This window comes from Scleropages formosus, chromosome 20 (genome assembly GCF_900964775.1).
Source record: "Scleropages formosus chromosome 20, fSclFor1.1, whole genome shotgun sequence".
Taxonomy (NCBI): domain Eukaryota; kingdom Metazoa; phylum Chordata; class Actinopteri; order Osteoglossiformes; family Osteoglossidae; genus Scleropages; species Scleropages formosus.
Window position 1 is genome coordinate 4,336,701 of NC_041825.1, and position 22,954 is coordinate 4,359,654.

At 42.3% G+C, this 22,954-nt stretch overlaps 1 protein-coding gene across 1 annotated transcript; it reads left to right on the forward strand.

The window, feature by feature from the left end:
* Positions 1–14,667: 14,667 nt before the first annotated feature.
* LOC108923909 (uncharacterized) lies at positions 14,668–22,619 on the forward strand. The gene is made up of 8 exons (XM_018734947.1): positions 14,668–14,732; positions 18,067–18,105; positions 19,002–19,223; positions 19,483–19,776; positions 20,409–20,684; positions 20,776–20,988; positions 21,452–21,562; positions 21,786–22,619. The coding sequence occupies exons 1-8, from the start codon at positions 14,705–14,707 to the stop codon at positions 22,172–22,174; spliced, it is 1,572 nt and encodes a 523-aa protein (XP_018590463.1). The 5' UTR covers positions 14,668–14,704; the 3' UTR covers positions 22,175–22,619.
* The last annotated feature ends 335 nt before the right edge of the window (positions 22,620–22,954 follow it).

A 22,954-nucleotide genomic window follows, 5' to 3' on the forward strand; every position in this document is an offset into this window, starting at 1 on the left:
GTACGTGACACCCTGTTTCTTAGTTATAAGTGTATTTTTTACCTTTACATTTCGTCAAGGAACAATTTTTTCCAAGAAAATGTAAATGTGGGCATCTGTCTCACTCTTCTCTAGCAGGAATAGACATTTATTTATTGAGCAGACGCTTTTCTCCAAAGCAACTTCCGATGAGCTCTATGTAGTGTTATCAGCCCACACACCTTATTCACCGCGGTGACTTGCACTGCTGGATACGCTACTTACAATGGGTCACTCATCCATCCATCAGTGGAACACACTCCCTGTGAACCTGAACAGCATGTCTTTGGAGTGTGGGAGGAAACCAGAGCCCCCAGAGTAAACCCACGCAGACACAGGGAACTCCACCCAGACTGAGCAGGGTATGAAGCCATGTCCTGTTGCACCACCCAGGCAGTGTGAGACAGCAGCGCTACTCACCGTGCCCCTTTTTTCTTCTTTTTTTTTTCTGCAGAAAACGCAGTTGCACCTCTCCTTATGTGCCGTGTCTTTGCTGTAATTTCATCCTTCCTTTACAATTTCTACACCACCATGCAGTTTGTAGGACAATAATGCACTCCAGAGTGCCAATAGCCATTTTGCCAGGTGTAAAGGAGTATCACCAATCTGTCCTATTAATTTAACAGTCTTTTGTTTGCCTCAAATATGTTATTTTGGAATATGGTAATGAGTGAAAAAAATCAGTATATGCTGAGAGTCCTCCCCTATTTCCTCTACATAACACCTTTGTCCCCTGTACCCCATGTGGGTTACCCCACAAAATATAATAATTACCACATACAGGCTACCCCTCACCAGATGTAAGTTACAGAGCAGCCAAGATCGAAAGTCAACAGATAATCCATTAAGTTCTCCACAAATTGTAAAATTCCTCCAACTGTTTGTAAAACAACTCGTAATTTGATAAATGAACTTGTAACTCTGATCTCTCTTTACACTCTATAATGAAATAATAATAAAGATAGCCTGTAAGAAAAACTTTGTGAACCCCTTGGAATTTTCCTTATTTCTGCGGGAAGGGCTCCGAAAATGTGACCTGATCTTCACCCAAATAAACAGTTTATTTGTGCTTATGATGCTCGTCTAGGTGTGTAGGCAGCATTCTGGTAGAAGATTGAGCAGCAATGGTCGTATGTATTAAATGTACAACTGAGCTGTTCGGGAACTGCTGCAGAGAGCCCATTGTGTGGGAGGCAGGAATGTACCGAAATTGCAACCCCAGCCCTAAGGGAACTGCAAACAGGCACTGCAAACAGGTGCTGACCAGATGACCAGATGCTGGTACTGAAAAAACAAGAAAATCAATAATGCTGACAGCTTTAGAGATGAGGGGGTGCAGTAGCACAGTGGGTTTGGCCAGCGTTTGCTCACGGGTGGGTCTGGGGTTCAAGTCCTGCTTGGGGTGCCTTGTGGTGGACCGGCGTCCTGTCCTGGGTGTGTCCCCTTTCCCTCCAGCCTTATGCCCTGTGTTGCCGGGTTAGTCTCCGGCTTGCCACGACCCTGTTCGGGATAAGTGGTTTCAGTGTGTGATGGTTTAAAGATGAAGGGGTGTATGGTGGGGGTGGCACAGTGAGTTTGGTCTGCATGTGTGGTGGGTCCTGGGTTTGAGTCCTGCTTGAGGTGCCTTGCAGCAGACCAATGTCCTTTCTTGGGTTTGTCCCCCCCCCCCCACACCCTGTGCTGCTGGGCTAGGCTCCAGCTTGCTGTGACCCCTGCTTGGGACAAGTGGCTTCAGTGTGCGTGTAGGGTGCCTGCTCCACTATGTGTGTACCTTGCTTTAACCTTTAGGAAACGTAGTAGATACTGAGCACGTGTTGATCGTGCAGAAAGAAAGCCAATGAGAAATGTTACCATATATGTAGCGTGTGTTTCTAGAACAATATAACGTGTGAATTTGATGCTCGGAGAGACTCCCTAGACTCTGACACAGGGGACAGGAAACGCTCCCTTCAGCTGGGGTGAAATAAAGTAAGATACCCTCTCTTATCTTGGGTCCTTTGAGTTATGTCATTTCTTCCACAGCATGTTGTGTGTGTAGAGCATTGCTGTTCCAGGAGGGTTGATTCCTAGTAGCATTACGTGATTGTTTGCTGTTCTTGCACAGCTTAACAGTGCTGGCTGAATTTTCCTTTCTGTTCTCATGTGAGCAAATAGGAAAAGATGCTGGTTACCTATTATACTGCTGTGTCATGTGGCGGGTGACGGGTGTGAGCGAGTAGATGTCACTGTCAGCGAAGGTCTTTCGGAACAACAGCAGTGAGTCTGAATTATTTAGTGCATATACAGGCAGTCCCCGGATTACGAACGAGTTCCGTTCCTAAGTCTGTCTTTAAGTCAGATTTGTACGTAAGTTGGATAATTGTACATTTCATCGGGACAGAGCCTTTTACACGCTCCATTATTTTCACTTTGTCCTTTAAAATTGTCCTGATCGTTGACCGAAAGTAGCCTAACACTTTTCCGATGTTCTTTGGCGTTGCAACTTTTCCCAGTCGTTTTATTATTTCCACTTTTGTTTCAGTCGTGATAATTATCGCTTTCTTTATTAATTTCTTTATTTATCACCATCACTTACATCACAATTAAGCTTTGGTGCCACGGTTATGAGGGTCAAGACAGAAAAAATTAAAGCCAAACACAGTAACACACAAGAGACACTGTGAACAGCAACATAATCTGACAATCTGAAAAGAAGGCAGTCTTATTCCTATCTCGGGTCCATGCGCCCACGAGCCGATAAACTGCTGTAGACACGCGATGTTTTGATGTGATGCAATAAATTGCTGTAGATGCAATGTTTAGATGCGCGTCGCAAAGTGACGCTCGTTTGTCATTCCGAACCATTGTATGTAACTCAAATTTTTAATATTATAGGCTTTACGGGGAGTGGTTCGTAACTACGGGTTGTTTGTAAGTTGGACGTTCGTAACCCGGGGACTGCCTGTAGTTGAATATTTTACTGCAGCCGTGCAGGTTAAATATGTTGTTCAGTAATAAAAGGGCAGAGCTGCTCCAAGGCTCTTGTTTTTAATCATAATATTTATGTTTATTCATTTAGCCAATGCTTTTCTCAAAAGAGGCTTGGATGTTAAGGTACCCACAATTATTTACCCATTTCTACAGGTGGGTCACTTCACTGGAGTAATTTAGGGTAAGTGCCTTGCTCAAGGGTGCTACAGCTGGAGGTGGAATTTGAACCTCTGACTGCAAAGGCAGCAGCTCTAAGCACTAAACTACAAGTTGCTTCTGTTGCTCTTATGACAGCAGATTTCAATTTTTGTGCATTACTTTCCTTTTTTTCTTTGCATTATACAGCAGTGTCATTTAAAGGTGTGGTACTCAGTATTTCCAGTTCTCACACTACTATTTACTGTAGTAGTTTTGCATTCACGTGGTTTCATCCAGAGCAACTCCCATGCAGTGCTTTGCAAGACATTATATATTTGATGAATGACAAAGGGTTCAGAGATGTTTTTTTTTTTTAAAGTGAATGTTTTGCTTTAAACCCCAGGCAAAATTATTTATAAGTGCAGTATTTTTATGCTGACATTTGATGTAAAGTAAGAGAGCTATGAACTGAATTTAATAAATAGTGTAAGCACTTTTGGCAGCAATTACAGCTACAAGAATTTCTCCAGCAGGATTTTATGTAATTTGCAAAGTGTGCAGTTTTTGACCTTTACGCTACATTTCCTAGCGCTCTCCAGTTCCTTGTAGGGTTGCTTATGATGCACTGCTTTTATGCAAAAGGCAAAAATTGGTAGCAAATGTTTCTGAATATATACTGCGTGCAAAAAAAAAAAAAAAATCGCATTGAAAGTGTAAATGGAAGGTGTTTGCTTGCAGTTCGGTAAAATTATCAAAGAGGCCCTTAATCCAAGGTCGGTAGATTCTTCATCCCTCCACTTAAAGTTACAGGACTTGCCGTGAGGTCAGATGGTCACCCACACACCGATTCGTTTAGTAGGTGACCATCAGGGAGTGCAAATGGGGTGACGTTCACCAGGTTGAGATGGCTTCCCCAATATGCTGGTACCCAGGGTGAATCAGAGAGGGGAATTTAAGATACACATGGCTGCGACACATGACAGGCAGCAGCACCAACAGCTTTATTCAAAGTGCTAAAGCAACGTTCTGGGCCTTAAGCGGTGGTCTCGTGCACAAAAGGTCTAAAAGCAACAGCACAAAGGTTCTCGATTCTGGCTCGATGTGGTGGAACGACTTCCCCCTCCCACTCAGAACTGCTGAATCTCCGTCCACGTTTCAAAAGGGTCTTAAAACTCACCTCTTCCAGACTCACTTCACCCCTCATCTCTTAAGTTCATGTAAGGTGTACATGTTCATGCGCCGTAACTTTGAGATCATACCTTTCATGCAGCTACTCGTGTAATGTAATGTAAATGTTTAAAAAATTATTAGGAATGTGATTAGGAACATCTCGTAGAAAATACAATGCGTTCATTACATTAGCAGGAAGAAACACTTAGATGCAGACAGATTCTTAAGTGTAGCTGATGTTCGTAGCTGTGGAGAAAGTGTCTGCTAAATGAATACATGTAAATGTAAATGTAAATGCGAGGCTGTATTTAAATTCATAAACTGAAGGGTGTTCTTAACAAGAGCTCGTAGACTGTTCCACTGTTTTGGAGCCTATAGCCGAATAGGCTGAGAAACTTCTGGAAGGAGGGAGGCATGGTGGCGCAGTGGTGTGGCGGGTTTGACCGTGTAGAGTCTGGGGTTCGAGTCCCACTTGGGGTGCCTTGCGATGGACTGGCGTCCCGTCCTGGGTGTGTCCCCTCCCCCCCCCGCCTTACATCCTGTGTGTTGCCGGGTTAGGCTCTGGCTCAACGTGACCCCTGCTTGGGATAATGTCTGTGTGAGTGTGTGAACTACTGGAAGTCCAGTCTCTGCCGTCCCATGTCTGATCACTTCTCGAACCCGCCAGTGTCCTAGCATATCTCACAGTTCCCTAATTAGTAGTTTGCCAGAGCATAACCTGCAACGAATTAAATTCACTGTGCACAGCACTGGCAGACACTGATTCTGTCATTTTCTTTATTTGTTTCACATCGGAAATAAGTTCCGTTTTAATATCTTGCATTGCCAGGACCTGACGTGATTAACACCAGCGTGGACAACCAGGGTAAAAACACCATTACAGCTAATGGAACCCAGGCAACCCTCAATGCTGATAAACTTGGCCCCGGGGAGGAGTTTTATTCTTCCCTTATTCTTCAGTTGCCAGCAATAACAGGCAAGTTGTTGAGCATCGTTGAGCTATAGCGCGTCAGACCTGGTGACCAGCGTACAGGAGATCTAATCATCGACTTTTTAAAATAGTTACAACAGCAGTTGCAGTAGTTACCCAGCAATAATGGTGTCGCAAGAGTTTCGAGGAGGTTTTTCAGTTCCCAGTATTAAGCCTCTATTGTAAATGCGTCCCAACGTTGCAGATCGTTAATTGGCTTTTCAAAATGCTTTGTTTCTGTTTCGTTATGACTTTCCTGAGCTGCTGCTGAGAAATGAATTGCGGTACGATTTTTACGAAGTAACGATCGTCTCCCTGCCCATCTTCTTCCTGTCTGCTCAGCCTTTATGGGAACCGCAATGGCCAGAGTGCAAAGGAGGGTTTCATTTTTGTTCAGTATTAAATGTGCTGAAAATCGTGCCATTTGACAGGCTCTTCAAACATACTGTTTTTTTTCTGTCTCTTTATCTGCCAGCTACCGTGGTAGCAAATAAGGTTTCTTTTTAGACCAAAGGGTAGTATGATGCAGCATAATGAGCTTTTACCATATTGTCCTCTTTATTATTACAGGCAATTATTCTTCTCCCTGAAGGGGTCCTGCAGCAGTCAGTTTAAACTCAAATTACCTTCAGTTTCATGCAGCACGCAGTTATATTAGGACTTACTTTAAATACCATTCCTGTTTCGACATTACTTCTTGGTCGTAGCCGTACAGCAGCTCACATGTAAGAACAGTTTCAAGCGGGGTGATCAACATAATTTTGACATAAATTTAAAAAAAAAAAAAAAAAAAAAAGAGGATAAATAAATTGAAATAAGGGAAAGAGAATGAAGATGTGACATATGGGCTGAATTTGGCTTTGTTATCTGGTTGAGATTTTCATTTAAGTTATGGAAAACGAGAGTTGACGAATTAGTTTGTCTATACTGACGGAAATGTTTTAATATTCATCTGTGGTATTTGTCAGCGTAGTCTGATATGGAGAAAAAGTTTTGATGAAGCTGACCGTTATGGAACTTTAAAAAATTTCAAACTTTTATGAGAAAAATTTCCAAAACGGAATGTAAAAACCTATGCTGATATGCCAATAAATAAAATTGAGTTCACTTTGCATTCATGCCATTAAGAAGACTGCTCTTAGATGACTCTTTATACTGAATAATTGAAATCACCCACCCCTGTTTATCAACCAGCTTCTCAGTTACTTGACTTAGTTATTCTTTGATGGTTGCATTATAAGTGGACATTTCATAGTTCCCTCAAGGGGGTGCGGTGGCGGAGTGGGTTGGACCGGGTCATCCTCTCTGGTGGGTCTGGGGTTCGAGTCCCGCTTGGGGTGCCTTGCGACAGACTGGCGTCCCGTCCTGGGTGTGTCCCCTCCCCCTCCGGCCTTACGCCCCGCGTTGCCGGGTAGGCTCCGGTTCCCCGTGACCCCGTATGGGACAAGTGGTTCAGAAGATGTGTGTGTAGTTCCCTCATTTATATCCCAATTATGTTACCCTGTGGCATAAAAATCAAAATATCAGACAGCGTAACATTATCTAATTCATTGACTGTAGTTCTGCTAATAATTCTTCCTTGTTTATTCTGCAGTAGGAATCTATAACAAATGTGATTAATTTAATTTTCCCAACAGATATACATGTGGTTTTTTTTTACTGCAAAGGAATAATAGTTTGCTTCACATAATTCCTACAGTGAACTCTACATACAGTCCAATTTCCAGTGAGATTTTGTAAGAATAACAGAAAGATCCATCCATCCAATGCCAATAACCACCTGTCCTGAGCAGCGGTGGGCCGTAGCCTGTCATGGAAAGACGCAAAACAAAATTGTGCACACATTGCATTTCTCTCAAAAAACGTATTTAAACCCTTTGCTCAAGAAAAGTGTCTTTCCTTCAGGTGGTCAATTAAATTTTCTAACGCTGGAAATAAGTTTAATATCCTTTTGGGTGCAATAATATCTGAATAACTCCAGCATGGACCGCCAACAAGGAAACTTCATGACATCTCAGCTCTTAGGGACACCTGGAGTACCCTTGTTGGAGGCCTATGTCCCTGGAGGGGTGGAAGGCATAAGAAAAAGAAGAAGAATATTTGAGTATTTGACAGTATCAGAATGTGGGTATGAACTGTCTTCTTTTATTTTTTTTTTTATCAAATGGACTTCCTCATATTCTAATTTCTAGCCTTTCACCCATCACTCTTAATCAACAGCTAGGGCTTATCAAAAGTGACTGAAGTGCAAAGAGCGAAAAAGTGTCAGCTGGACCGAAGCAGAAGTGCAATGGTGACGGTGACACACCCAGAAACCCCCAAACCTTAATAGCATTTTTAGTGTGTTTGTCTTTGAAATTTTTGCACGGTGATGTCTATGTCTTGCACTATTGTCGGCACCACCTGGAGTCCGTGCAAACACAATGCTTATGCACATCATTACTTCATTTACAGCAAATATCTATCTATCTATCTATCTATCATTCAGTTATTTGTGTCTGTATTTATCTATATATGCACTCATTACACACACACATTTTCTGAACCGCTTGTCCCATACAGGGTCGCAGGGAACCGGAGCCTAACCCGGTAACACAGGGCGTAAGGCCAGAGGGGGAGGGGACACACCCAGGACGGGACGCCAGTCCATCACAAGGCACCCGAAGTGGGACTCGAACCCCAGACCCACTGGAGAGCAGGACCCGGTCCAACCCACCATGTCACCGCACCCCCCCGCAGTCATTACATTGTTTTTATATTTCCACACACACACACACACACACAGTACCTCACTCAGTCAAGTGTATTGTTTTATCCTGTCCTAGGAGGAACTCCATTTCATTCCGTTTGTACTTTTCTATAAATGTGGCATGACGATAAAGTGAACTTTGAACCTTGAACAAGGGAGGGTTACTCAAGTTCGTTTACCCATTTTGCTGGTGGTGATGCTTGAAGTTACTCCATACTCGATTCATTTAATCATTGTTTTTTTTTCCATTAGTACCTTCCAGCAGCCTTGTCCGGTGTTCTTTTCGCTATTGGAATTCGTTTTTCTTTGACTCTTTCATGGCCGGGACCTCTTTGACTCCTGCTATATCTGTCTCCATTTGGATTAACGCCAGTGAATTTATTTCTCGCCGTACGACAGCAATGAAATAAAGTCATATGTGAAGGTTTCCTGTGTTTACGAGATCACCGGATCTGTTTGCGGATGTAACAATATGACAGAAAAACCCATGCAGGACCTCCCAGCGAGAGGAGGGGCATTAGATAATAGTGTGCACGCAAGCTGGCCAGTTTTGTATTTTCTTGTCATTCTTTGGTGCAGTTTCAGAAGAGGAAGACAGCCAAGTTCCTGTATTAAAAGAAAATAAGAAAAGAAAAAAAATGAGCTGCTGGTAAAGTTTTTAGAAATAAACCTATGAAAATGCAGCTGAAGTTGCGAAATTTTCTCTTTTTTTCAGTATGGCATGAGTGGGATCTCATGATAGTGCTTCTTGCAGGTCACCAGGGTACGTTCAGGTGTGTGTGCTCCATATGTGGCGCACGGGATTCTTTTAGGTGTTTTCGCTGCTTTGTGGGTTTAAGAGTCTACATAGTGCAAGACAACTGGAGCCCCCCCCCCAGTCTGTGCTGTGCTCATAACCGGTGGCTCCAGCTTTCAGTTGTACTGATTTAACTTCAAGCTTAAGAAACTTTCTGGGAGAGCAGCATTGATCTAGGAAGTGGACAGTTTATCGATTACATTTATGTTGCATTCACATTTACATTTATTCATTTAAATTATAGATTAGTACTCTTCACAGTGGCTAGATTTTTATTTTTACTGTCCTGGGGGGGTGCTTTGCAGTAAAGGCTACACCCTTTCTTATCCTGTATTTGTGTTTTGTTGTGGTAGGACATTCAGGCAGATAATTTTTTTTTTTTTTCCGTCTTAAATACCATAATTGCACTGACCTGATTGATTTTGTGGTACATTGGTGTTATTATTACATTTGGAAAATTCCATAACTTTTAATCAGCTTTTCAGAAATCTGAACTTTTAGACTGACTGCATGTTTTTGCTTGGCCACATAAGCCACTAAGGAAGGAAGGAAAGACAACTCCCAAAACAGAAAGGAACCAGCAAACCTCAGTAGCAAAAGCATTTCACAGGACACTGGCATTCAGCATAAAAATTGATTATTTGGAAATGTCTGTAATTCACCCATGAGAACTGTGAAAAAAGTGATGTGAATCTTACATTTATTTAGCAGACACTTTTCCCCAAAGCGACTTCCAATGAACTCTATGTAGTGTTAAAATCCCACACACCATATTCACTGCGGTGACTTACACTACTAGATACACACACTACTTACACTGGGTCACTCATCCATACATCAGTGGAACACACACACACACACACACTCTCTCTCTCTCTCTCTCTCTCTCTCTCTCTCTCTCTCTCTCTCTCTCTCTGTCACTCACACGCTATGGATGAACCTGAACAGCATGACTTTAGACTGTGGGAAGAAACCAGAGCACCCAGAGGAAACCCATACAGACACAGGAAGATCATGCAATCTTCACACAGACTGAGCGTGGATCAAACCAATGTCTTCTCACACAACCCAAACGCTGTGAGATAGCGTTACTACTCTCTGTGCCACTGTGCCCATCTTTGAGCAATTGCATTACAGTGGTAACTATTTGTGTAGGATTTTGCAAAGATGTTTGCATTCATGCTGGGTTTCAAGGAAGTATCATGCCGCTGTAGGAAGGAGAAGTGGGGGAAAAGAACTACGTAGCTGTTATATTCTGACATTCATTTTACAGTGTCAAGTGCAGTAAGAAAATGCAAAGCTACACCTCTTCAGCACACTGCATCAGCCTGCCCTTAGACAAAAATTGAGAAAAACTCTTTGGAGAAAGTGTATGCATGCTACAAAAATAATCATTAAATATTATGTCACTCTTCTGAGACTAAACTGACTCACATTTGTTTCTTTCGTGAGTACTGTATAGATCATATAGATACGAATACTGCCTTTTATGCAATAGCTAAAATGTCCTCAGCAGTGGTATAAAATGTAGACTAATAAATAACCAATTTCTCCTTTCTGAAATTGTTAAGCTGCAACGGTTTAGTCATGTCTGTTGTTTGTGCATTCCATGGTGAACCACATTTAACTAATAATGCATCCACACTACAAAAGTATGTAGACACATATGCTATATATGCTTGTTGAGCATTTCATTTCAGAACTATGGGTGTTAATATGGAATCGGTTCCCCGTTTGCTACTATAATGGCCTCCATTCTTCTGGGAAGACTTTCTACTGGATTTTGGAACATGGCTGCAGGCATTTGCTCCCATTCAGACACAAGAGGAGCACTGAGCACTGAGGTCAGGCACTGATGTTGAGTGATGGGGTCTGACTCGCAGTAGGCATTCCAATTCATTCCAAAAGTATTTAAAGTGGTTCAGGCCTGGGTTCTGTGCAGGCCGGTGAAGTTCTTCCACGCGATACTTAGAAAATCGTTTCTTTATGAATCTTGCTTTGTGCGCAAGAACATTGTGATGGTGAAAGAGAAAAGGGCCCTCCCAAAACCATAAGCATGGTTGAAAGCTTGAAGCATGCAGCTCTCTAGAATTTTATTGTATGCTGTAGAATTAAAATTTCCTTTCACTGGAATTAAGGGCTTTAGATCAAACTGTGAAAAGAAGCCCCAGACCATTATTCCTCCACCACCAAACTTTGCAGTGTCACTATTCATGCAGGCACGTAGTGTTCTCTTGGCATCCACCAAACCTAGATTTGTCTGTCACATCGCCAGATGGTGAAGCGTGATCCATCACTCCAGAGAACGCTTCCACTGTTCCAGAACCAGTGCATCCTGCTTTACACCACTCCAGATGACACTTGGCATTCCACATGGCGATCAGCTTCTGTGCAGCTGCTTGGCCATAGAAACCCAGTTCATGACACTTACAACAAGCAGTTCTTGTGCTGACATTGCTTCCAGAGGCAGTTTGGACCTCAGTAGTGAGTACTGCAACCAAGTACACCAGAACACAGGGGTCCTGTTCTGTGAGATCTTGTGGTCTTCCGCTTTGTGGCTGAGCTGTTGTTGCTCCTAGACGTTTTCACTATAGAAAACAGAACTAACGGTTGACCAAGGCACATCTAGCAGTGCAGAAGTTTGGCAAGCTGATTCGTACTTTATGACAGTGCCACACTGAACATCACTGAGCTTTTTAGTAAAACCCATTCAATCCCAAATCTTTGTCTAAGGAGATTGCATGACTGCATGCTTGATTTTATGCATCTATTAGTAATGGAAGTGGCTGAAATAGCCAAACCCATTAATTAGAAGTGGTCTCTACATACTTTCGGCCATGTTGTGTATGTTGATAATGCCGTTAAAATCGTTACTGCATCATTACTCCAACTTGGACAAGCAGCTAACAAGAGTGGGTAAATCTAGAAGTATTAAAATTGCACATCTTACATTTTGCCAAAATACAGCACATTTTTAGTGCAGCAATCCAAGTGTACTCCAATGCATTCTTTTTATTGCGTAGTACACTTAAAAGTGCAGGATGTTTTATAGAGTAGACTGTCATGAAACTGTGTACACCAAAGACATAGAAATTGTATTGTATTTATTGTCCAGTTTCTAGAATAAGAAGTAAATGTATAGTTCACTTCATACCCTTAAGTATTAATACCTTTTAAGGGAACCAAGCTGCGAAGATAGCTGATGCACGGTAGGAAAATCACAGAGAGCAGAAAGCATCCAGGCCCAAGACAACTGTGAAACACCCATGGCCTGCAAACCGAAAGCCTCTTAGTCATGCTCAATTCCACTTCTGCAAATTATAGGCGATAACACTAATTAGCAGTGGGGAGCAAATGCAATGCTGTTTGTTTGTGTGGCTCTGCAGAGCTTGCTACGTGCTGTGATAAATTTAGTTGGTTCAGGCATTATATTGTGACCCTCTTGGACGTTTCTTTTTTTGTGTGTGTGGTTCTGTGGTCCCATGCAGATCTTGACCACACTGTAGCACTGTGAACATGGCACTGCATTCTTGTGTGGTACGAAAGAACAACATCACCTTCTCTCTCTCAGGTTACAGAAGCCTTTAATGCAATACATGCGCACGGGTGAGACTCCTGGGAGAGTCACACCGAGGCAGGCAAGCAGGCAGATGTTTATACACACAGGGGCAGGGTTGTTACTTCTACCCTAAGCTTGTCTGTAGATGTAGACGCAAAAGACATCCTTTTATCACACATACCAGTCACGTTTAGTCACATATGCAGGTCCTCCTTTTCGGACACTCTAATCCTATTCTAAGAACACATGCCCTTCACCGAAATGGTTGCAATTTCTGGTCTCATACTAGGGCGTTCTCCTACAAGCACATGCTTCCTTATCTTAGAGTAACAGTCTTCATACAAACAACGGCTCAAAAACATGTACAAAGTTCACATGATTACTGCACAACAACTTAATGTTACAGCATAGAATAAGTAAAAGAGAATTTCATTCCACACTTGCAAAGAGGTGAGAAAACAGGCCCGGTGTCATCGCGAAAAGTGCCACGGTAGTCTTTAGGTCGACAGAATTTTGTAATTATTCTATACAATTATTAGAGCTGCGTATAATACTTTAAGATTAGTTGAAACAAAGACTGCAAAGCTGTAACAAATGTAAAAACTCCAAATATTCTTTGTAGTACATTGACTAAAGAGATCATTTCTATTCATTTAGCTGACATTTCTCCAAGCAACTTATTTACCCCTTTACGCAGCTGGGTAATTTTACTGGAGCAATTTAGGGTAAGTACCTTGCTCAGGGGCAGTTCAGCAGTACATGGGATTTGAACCTGTGGGTTCAAGGGCAACAGCTCGAACCACTATGCTACCAGCTGCCCCCTAAACATCCTTGAAATGGCTTGAGTCTTCCCTGGTGGCTCTTGCCATGTAGATTGGGGTTGCTCCCTATCTTCCCTTCAGTCTCTCTTAACTGGTGTTCCACAAGGCTCAGTATTGGGCCCTTTCCTCTTCTTCATCTAGACTGCTCCCCTGAGCTGTGTCACTGCATCTCACAAATTCTCCTATCGCTGCAGTGCTGATGACGCTCAGCTCTAGCTTTTACTCCAGCTGACACAAATGTACCCCCTTGCACAGCAATTTTCCTCCCCAAAATCTCTGTTTTAATGGCTGAAGGTGTGATTTCCAACAGTCTTCGGAGTAAGGTGGAAAGTAGTGTAGAGGAAGCTAAAAACTAGCCATGTGCTCTGTAGAGCATTGGCCAAGATCAGCTGTGCATAAATTTGGGTTTGATTACCTGCATTTGTAACTTGTGTAAAATGACTATTGATCCTGTATTTTTACTCTCTTTCAATTGAAAGGGTACATCTTTAAGCTGATTTAGAGCCACTTCTTTGCACCGAGTTAATTTACAAGAAAAGAAATAGGAACTTCAAGTCTGTTTCATTGCAAAACCATTCGCAGTTGAGCAACACCATGACATTCTTTCCTATGATTTTTTTAAGAGTCTGTAGCACACCAAGGCGGCTGGGGAAGGGGCAGGAGATGGGGTCTAAACACCCACAGCTGAGGCTAATTACTTTGCCTGTCTTCCCCTGCATCTGGCGGTGAAAGGGAGAGATAGTGGAGGAGAGCCGATGCAGGCAACGAGAGAGAGAGCGAGCGCGAGCATGAATCCGAGCCTGCAGATGACGCCGACAGGACTGGCCCAAAACCCCATCCTACCTGTTCCCGGTTCCCCCTTTTCCATCTCCTTCCTTCTCCCCCTGCAAGGGAGTGAATAAATGTCAACAGACGAGCACCGCACCTGTTGTCTCCTGTCTCATCTCTTGCAGAGTCACACTGTGCTTTAACCACCCCCCAAGTGCTAGCCACAGCTTTAGTGCTTCATCATTGCTTACAGCACAAAGATAGTATTGTTATATGTAAAGGGCACCTATTAGGAACCATTCAGCTTGATCTTACACCGTTCCGCTAATGCAGAGCCGAGAAGTGCATTTGATAAAGTGATTCCTGTTGGTTCCTCATGACCCTTCTCAGGAAACAAGTATCTGGATAAACTGTTATAGGAGGTGCAGCTTGAAAGCTGTCGGCAGACAGGGAACAACTGTGGCAACACCCACCTTGTACTGTCAATGAAGTGTGCATTCAAAATACTGAAAAAGTAAAAACCACACAGAATTAAAAATATGAAAATTGCATTTTTCAAACGGTAAGTCAAGTGGCGTTAGCGCCACGCAGAATCCTGAGAAACACTTTGGATGAATTCCAGCACACATCACACTTCCCCTCCCTCTCTCGGCTCTTGGTCCATTTTAACCTACCATAGTGACTCACTCTTGTTACAGTTCAAATTTCACTAGAGAGTACCGCTGCCTCTCTAGCAGTCCTGACAATGAAAACCCTTCCATTTCTTCTTTCAGGTAAGATGACCCATCCATTCTTCTATGCAATTTGCATACTTTCCCTCATTCGGTACGAATTTCCATCCAGTGACATTTTACTGTCTCATTTTTCTTTTGCATCATTTCGTGAAAAATGCAAATGTAAAAAGGAGACAGAGGTTATATGACTAGTGCCACAAACTACAAGGCTTTATGGATAGCCTGGAATCACATGTTTATACCAAGCACTGTTTAATTTCCCTTTTCAAAGTTATAGGTGTGCAGTGATTAGTCATTTGCATTTCTGAAATATACTCGTGTTGTTATGAATGGTTTATTTATAACTTACTTTATTCTTAGTTTCATTATTGTTTCCTATCCAAACGTGTCTTTCAACCCTAGTTGAGGTTCAAAAGTAGAAGGTACGGAAAACAAGGATCATACATTTTGTTACACCTGCTTCATTTCAATAATAAGAAATGTGAAAACTCAATTAGAATCATGTGCCAATAAGTCTTTTTTGCAATTCAGTAAACGTAAACAACAACAATGCCCATTTCTCAGTTTTGGTTTCTCGCCTCTTTTTACTTTAGAGTAAATTACCAAAATATGAAATTATCTCCCAAAATATATCACTAATTGTGAGAAAAGTTTCCTAATAATCTTTTTTTCCTGTAGAATTTAAGTGGAAGTTACCTTCCTTACTCATAAAGCTAAGTCATTTCTTTGCTTTTCAGCACTGAGCTACAAACAAAATCGTAAATAGAGGATATTTCCACCTATGGACAAAACAGTTTGCTTATTTAAATATAATTTATGTTTTAAAGCACAACTGGGTTATTACTCTTCCCAGTTTCTGAAATCCTAAAATTTATTCCTTAATGTTGTTAATGTCTGTACACGTGTTAATACCGTTTTACCTAAGAACGAATAACTATTTTATATTTTAAGTCTGATACACAAGCTATTAAAACGACTAACACAATCAGTGGCATTGTTTAAATTGTTTTTAAGTTAGCTGTTAACCAGGGATGGGGTGGATGGCCAGCTGACCTAGTTTAGTCCGATTAATATTCCAAATAGGGCTTCATTTTCTCCAGTTCAGTGTCAGTCTGGAGTTTTTGTTTTCCTCTCCTCCGTTGCAGGCTGCCCACTTCGTCAACATTTAATCATCAATGTGCTACTTTAAATTACATCAGTGTTTGCTGTATTTAATGAATTTACCAACCTGTGTGGTCTTTTTAAATCTTACAAATTTGTGTTACACCAGGGTGGCCAATGTAACAGAAACACCTAAGAATATCTTGATCTCAATGATCAGCCTTTGCCTTCAGAATAACTTCAGTCCTGCTTAGACTGCTCCCATACAAGTTCTGAACTGTGCGGATGTTGCACTATTTTTACAAAAAGAAAAGCTTCCAGGGGCTGTGGTGGCGAGGTGGCTTCAGCCGGTACCTGTTGTAGGGCAGCGCTGTGGTTCGAGCCCTGCTTGGGGTGCCTTGCAATGGACTGGTGTCCCGTCCTGGGTGTGTCCCCTCCCCCTTCGACCCTGTGCCCTGTGTTGTTGGGTTAGGCTGCGATTCTGCCTGGGACAAGCGGTTATTGACGATAGATGGAAAAGCTTCCGGTTCTGAGAAATGAAGAAGGTGGACAACTACTTTGTGCTCCAGAAATTTCCATAAAGGTTCAGTGATGTTTACATCTAGTGAATGTGGAGGACTTGGAAGGCAATAAACTTTCTCAGCAGTGTGTATGAGGGCATTTTCATTTTAGAATATGGGAACATCATAAGGGAATAGTGTTTGCACCATAGGTATTATTATTCCTTAGATGTTATACGACCATGCAGAGCTATCATTGGCCTAATGACTGTTTTGAGATGGCTGTACGCACCTTTACTGGTCCTGCACCATGTTTAACAGTTGGCAACAGACATTGTGGGTTGAAGGCCTTCTTCGGTGTTCTCTAACCGTAAACCCGTCTGAATGTAGCGAATAGCGTGAAATATTCCATCCATCCATCTATCTATTTTTCATTAACCACTTGTCCTGATTAGAGTGGCCAGAAGTTATTCCGAAATCACTGGGAGCAAGGCCGAGGGGGGTACACCCTGGATGGGACGTGAAAAATTACTCATCAGACCATATTGCTGTTTTCCACCGCTCAGAGGTCCAGGTTATGTGTTCCTTACACCAGGTTATGTGTTTTTGTGTTTTGCCCTTGGATACAAGCGGTTTCTGAGTCGCAGCAGCGCCATAAATTCCGGCTTTCAACACCAAATGTATATTTTTGATCAGACTAGATCACAGAGATGCCCATTCACTTCTGCGGTAATTTTTGAGGCTGTACTTTGGTGGCATTTAGCAAGTATCATGTGAAGTGTCCGTCTATCCCTGGCTGGGACCTTCAACTTGTGACCACTGTTGCTCTTTGCCAACACAGTTTGTCCATGTTTATCATATGCCGTCAATGTTTTTTCATTGTTCCCTTTGCAACTCTGTTATTTCCTTCATGTGACTTTGAAAACTAACATATCAAACTGCTTATTGTCAGAGCTCTGTTATAGCAACACAGACACTGCTACCTGGGAATGAACTTAATATGACTCACCTCTGCATTTGTGTTTGTAACTGTGATTCAGTTACTTTGTTTTTTTTTTTGGAGCATAATTTTGTCCACCCGGTTTATGTTGGGAAGTCATTTGCCTCTGATTTGTCTTTTGTTTCGTTTGCAACGCGTGAAAGCACTCTGGCTTTGCCTGCAGGACTGAAGAATAAGTTGTACCGTGTCGTACTTAGACGCATCGAAACAGGGGTGTCCAGCTGTGGATTGCAAGGGCTGGGGTACCAGATGTTTTAAACACTAAACTGTAAATATTGCGCAATCGCCAATGAGGAGACTCACTGTCCCATGAAATACTTCAATATCGTGACTAAGAGATGAGACAGCAAATGCAGCAGCCCAGGACCAAGGCTGGACAAATGCAAAAAGAGAAGATACAAACATTTTGTCAGTGTGTTTATAGATAGATATACACACACAGCTGCTGAAACCACTCGTTCCAAGCGGGGTTATGGCAAGCCGGAGCATAACCCGGCAACACAGGATGTAAGGCTGGAGGGGAGACACCCAGGATGGGATGCCAGGCCGTCGCAAGGCACCCCAACTGAGACTTGAACCCCAGACCCTCCAGAGAACAGTATCCAGCCAAGCCTGCTGCACCACCACACCCCCTGGCTAAACTTATGTTTTTGTTTTTATTTTACATTTTATGCCTTCTGCTATATCACTTGGAATGCGCTGCTCTCCTCGTTCTCCGCTCGGTGTCTTTGTGAGTTCGGACCGAATGATGCACGTACTCTCTTTCTTACAGCGTTTTTGGCAGCTGTGACATGTCAAGATGCACCAACAGGTAAACTTTGTCTGTTTCAGGAACTTTCTTCCCTCTGTCGATGTACTGCTGTCTATTTGGATGGAAGCTAAGCGAATAAACGTAAAAGCAAATGTAGACGTAAATGTAACTGTTCATTGTAAAAGGTTGTTTCTCTTTTCTCTTTTGCGCTTCTCCTTCCCAGGCAGCCATTCATAGCTCTATACGGGCGTGGCGCCTATCATTTTTCATTTTGGCTTCCTCTATTATACACGCATACGAATACTGGAAGTGAAGTCAATATGGAGCGTTATTAAAAGTGAAAAAAGCGCAAAGATACAGCGCCACCGTGTGGTCGCCATGAGATTTTCTGTGGTTCTGCAGTTGAGTTCTGTTAGTGTCTCACTGAGAACAGGTGAAACACACCTGGACCATGAATTTTTTTTATTCTCGTATTAGCTTCAGAATAGAGGGTTCCCAGTCCCCAGGTTAACGTGCCTGATTTATTCTTCTTCTTCTTCTTCTTCTTATTATTATTATTATTATTATTATTATTACATCTTGGAAAATACAATGTGTTCATTACATTAGGAGAAAGAGACATAGGTGCTGACGTGTGATTCTTAAGTACAGTTAGTTTGCTAGAGTTGGTTAGAGGAAATCATGTGTGTAGTTGAAACACGCAAGTAGTTCAGGTGTAAAAATAAGTGAAGCCCAAGTTCTACTGGTTACACCAAGGAGGTAAGTAGAGCCAGAGGTGTAAATTGTAATCATTTATTCATTATAAGTTTAGCATTTAACATTTAGATTTTCTATGTTTTTTTAATATTATTTTGTTTTATACAAGAATAATGACCCTCCCTATAGGGTTCGCGCACTTTCAGGCACCACGGTATGTATAACGTGCTGGCTGACAGTTTGTCTTGTCGTTTTTTCAGTGAGTATTTTGCAGAAGTTTACCGATATCTACCTGGGGGATACACTGGTGCTCAGGTGCTCAGGCTCAGGCTCAGGTGACGTCAAATGGTACCACAAGGATACGCCTGTGGCTCATACGAAACCCGTGTGGATCGTCCCAGTGCTGTCCGCGAAGGGCACGCTTTCATATTCTTGTGAGCAGAACGGAAAGAAGAGCAGCACCCTTACACATAAAATCAATAGTAAGATTAATAACTTTTTTCCAAATATTTTCATGTCCATTTGCAGGTGTCAAAGCAGATATTTCAGTAAAGGATTTGCTAAATGTCATTTCTGCCACATTCTGCTATAGCAGGTAATTCATCCCATAGGGAACTGGTCTGCGGAAACATGTGATGTGTGGCCTATCAAACATCTCCGCCGTCATATTTATGGCGGTTTGGCGTTTTCGCGAGCGCCCTAATGATGTGCGCTTGTCTCTGTGCTCCTTTTCTTTCCCAGGATACATGCCCCCGGGGATCCTGTCCATAAAGACTGGAAATTCCGTGGTGCCCAACGGCGAATCGGTCATACTGAACCTTGAGGTGGATGGAGATCTAAATGGATGGATCTGTTTTACAATTAAGGGAGAAAAAGCTTATGCCACCGTTTTTCAAAAAGAACTGATTGAACAAAAAATTAACAATATAGATTTTCAGAGCTCTCCCATCTCCATCGAGCAAAGCCCTCTTATTTACTGGTGTAAAAAAAGAGGAACAAACACCAGAAGCAACACTGTCACTCTGACAGCCACAAGTGAGCCATTTTATTATTGCATTTTTAGCGGGAACCTTTTTCCAAGGCAATCTCACAACGTTCGGTTGGGGAAACATTCAGCTGACATTCATTCACCCGTTTACACAACAGGGTTCTCTTAGTGAAGTAATTCAGTGTAAGTGCTGTACCTCGCTCACGTTCAGATCGCACGGCAGCATCCCTGCCAAATAAGCTGTGGCACAAATCAATACCGATCAGTAGCGCCTGGAACAGCATATACCCTCAGGGGGATCCAACATTTATTAAATTATTCATGTAAATTCAATTATTTCATACGGATCACATATTGATCAGGTTCACCCATAGTGTGTGTGTTCCACTGATGTATGGATGGGTGACCCAGTGTAAGTAGTCTGTCTAGCAGTGTAAGTCACCGCGGTGAATAAGGTGTGTGTTTGCGTGTGTACATAGATTTGTTGGAAATTGTCAGCGCATCATAACGGACCCGATCTGTAACGTCTCGCCGTGACCCTTTTCGGAACATCGACCCAACTTTCGCTCCTTTTTCATTTTAGCCTTGCTGCGCTTTGTTCACTTTTGTGGTTTTAATTTGTTGTACATATTTTAATTGTTTCCTCTTCTTTCTTTCTCTTTCTGTCTCTTTCTTCCAGACAAAAAAGCAGTATTGGTTTCCCACCCTGATTTACCCGTTTCTGGCACGGAGGTGATTTTGGAGTGCATAGTGCCCGGTGCACGGACAGTTGAAAAAGTTATTTTTTATAAAAATGACAAGGAAGTGGTTCCCTATCAATCAGGGAAGACCTATACTATTAAAAACATGACAGAAGACTATTATGCTCCATACTACTGCAATGCCAGTTACAAATATATAGAGAACAGCAACAGACTAAGCGACAGTTCGAACGTTCAAAAACTTGAAGGCAGAGGTATGAGATTTTGTTCGTGTGGCCGTGCAAGTCACTGAGTGTCCCTGTGCATCTCTTTGTCGTCCTTCTCATTGTTCTCCTCTTTCTCCAGAGGCATCTCTGAAAGCAGTGATTTCTGGGGATGCGTCTCACCCGAAGTGTTCCTGCTTTGAATGTCCAACATCTGCCGAATACCGGTACTACAAGGACTTGGAGGACGGCGGAAAACAACTGTTTAATACAGCTTCGAACCTGCAGCCGGGGATGTACAGCTGCAGGGCGGTGTGGGACTTGGGAGTCTCCATGATGAGCGATCCCAAAAAGAGTGGGTCTATTACATCTTCTATTCTCTCACGTGCAGGATCTGTCGAGGCCAGGGAGCATTTCATCATTTACGTTTATTCATTTAGCAGACGTTTTTCTCCAAAGCGACTTCCAATGAACTCTATATAGTGTTATCAGGCCACACATCTTATTCACCGCAGTGACTTACACTGCTAGATATATTACTTACACTGGGTCACTCATCCATACATCGGCAACAGGTAAATTAATAAATGACTGAAAAGCTGGTTCAGTTCAAATTCTTTTTTTCCAAGTGTATCACACTCTTTATTCCTCCACTCACATTATAACTAGCAATAATTATAGCAAAAAAGTTTCTCCAAAAAATAACACAGATGTGCAAATGATGATGCTTTTACTGTGAGTCATCTGGCAAACAAACAGTAAATTTTTTTAATTCCTTTATTGCATTTCCTTCCCTCCAACCCCTCTCCTTTCCACAGTGGACAACGGAGAGAATCTCGAAATCCCTATAATTGTGATTTTAATTGTGATTGCACTGATTCTGATTCTGATTGGAATTGCGATAATTGTCATCTGGAAAAAACGAAGGAGTAAGTCTGAGCTTCATTTTGTCTTATTGTCTCATTATTATTGTCTCAGTTTACTCCTTTTCTGTGAGTTCAATCGCATCACATACTCACCTTGTTTACGCAACTGCAATATTACTTAATTAGCTTAGAATTATTCTCATTTGGTTATTTTCCATGTTTTTTTTTTGGTATCTCCATTAGTATTCCACCCTTCCGGGATTGACGTAGTCTGTTTCTCCTCCAGCCGAAGCCTTGTACCAAGAGGTGCCACTCAGGGCTGTGAAGTCCAACAAAGGGGATGGAGGTTACCAGGACCTCCAAGAAGCCCGGAGCGGAACGAGAGGTGGCGACTATGAGACCCTGAAGGGAGAAAGAGAGCAGGGGGGAGAGGTGGAAGGAGCCAGACCAGAGAGAGGGTACGAGGCTTTGAAAACTGCACCTGGAGCAGAGAAGGACACTGTTTACCACACGATTAAACCAGAGGGGTCTGATGGTGCATCGAAGGGTGATGCCATCAAAGGGGAGGAGGTTAAAGGGCGAGAGGGGGGGTACGAGGCACTGAAAATTGCTAAAGAAGAAGAGAAGGAAGGCTTGTACCAGACGATAGGACAAGATGAGGTTAAACAAGAGTAGGGTATTTACCAGATGTAGGGTGTGGGCGAGGTGAGAGGGTTGAGACCTAGAAAGATGGAAATACTGATCTGCAACAAGGGAAAATAACAGCAGAACCGTAGACATATACAGGTAGTCGATAATCAAACTCGGACATCAGCGTGAACAGTGAGAACTGGGAAGGAAGACTAGGAGAGTCGTGTTGGTATCAGCTGTACGCGTCATCATTTACATTTTTACTATCATTTACTTTTCTCATACCGCAGCATTACTTGCTTCTGTAAATTTATTCATAACAAAGCACCATATAGCCGAGCATCCTACAGTATCGCAAACCCCAGATTACTGCATTGCAATTCAGTCTCATTTACATTCATTCATTAGGTGACACTTTTCTCCGAAGTGACTTCCAACATTAAGGTACTTTTCCCGATCAATTTTCCTTTTATAGCCTGTATTCCTTGCATCACCCTTTGAGTGCATGAATGGCTCTTTTGTCATAGTGAAATACTATATTTGAGAACTTGTAAAGCTATTTTTGACTCTAACTGAAGCACTTTTTATAACAAGATACAATTTAATTTTACATTACGCTTTAACGCGTGTTATAATTTATGTTTTATACTTTTCTATTTACATGCTTTTAATTTGTGCAGGGATGTGAATATTTTGCATTTTAAAATGTGTGATTCCGTGCAGTAACCGGTTGAAATCCTGTTACTATAAAGCATATTTGACATGGTATCGGAGGAGGTAAATTCTAAGACTGACCACCGTGTGACACTGTTGTGCCGCACCCTC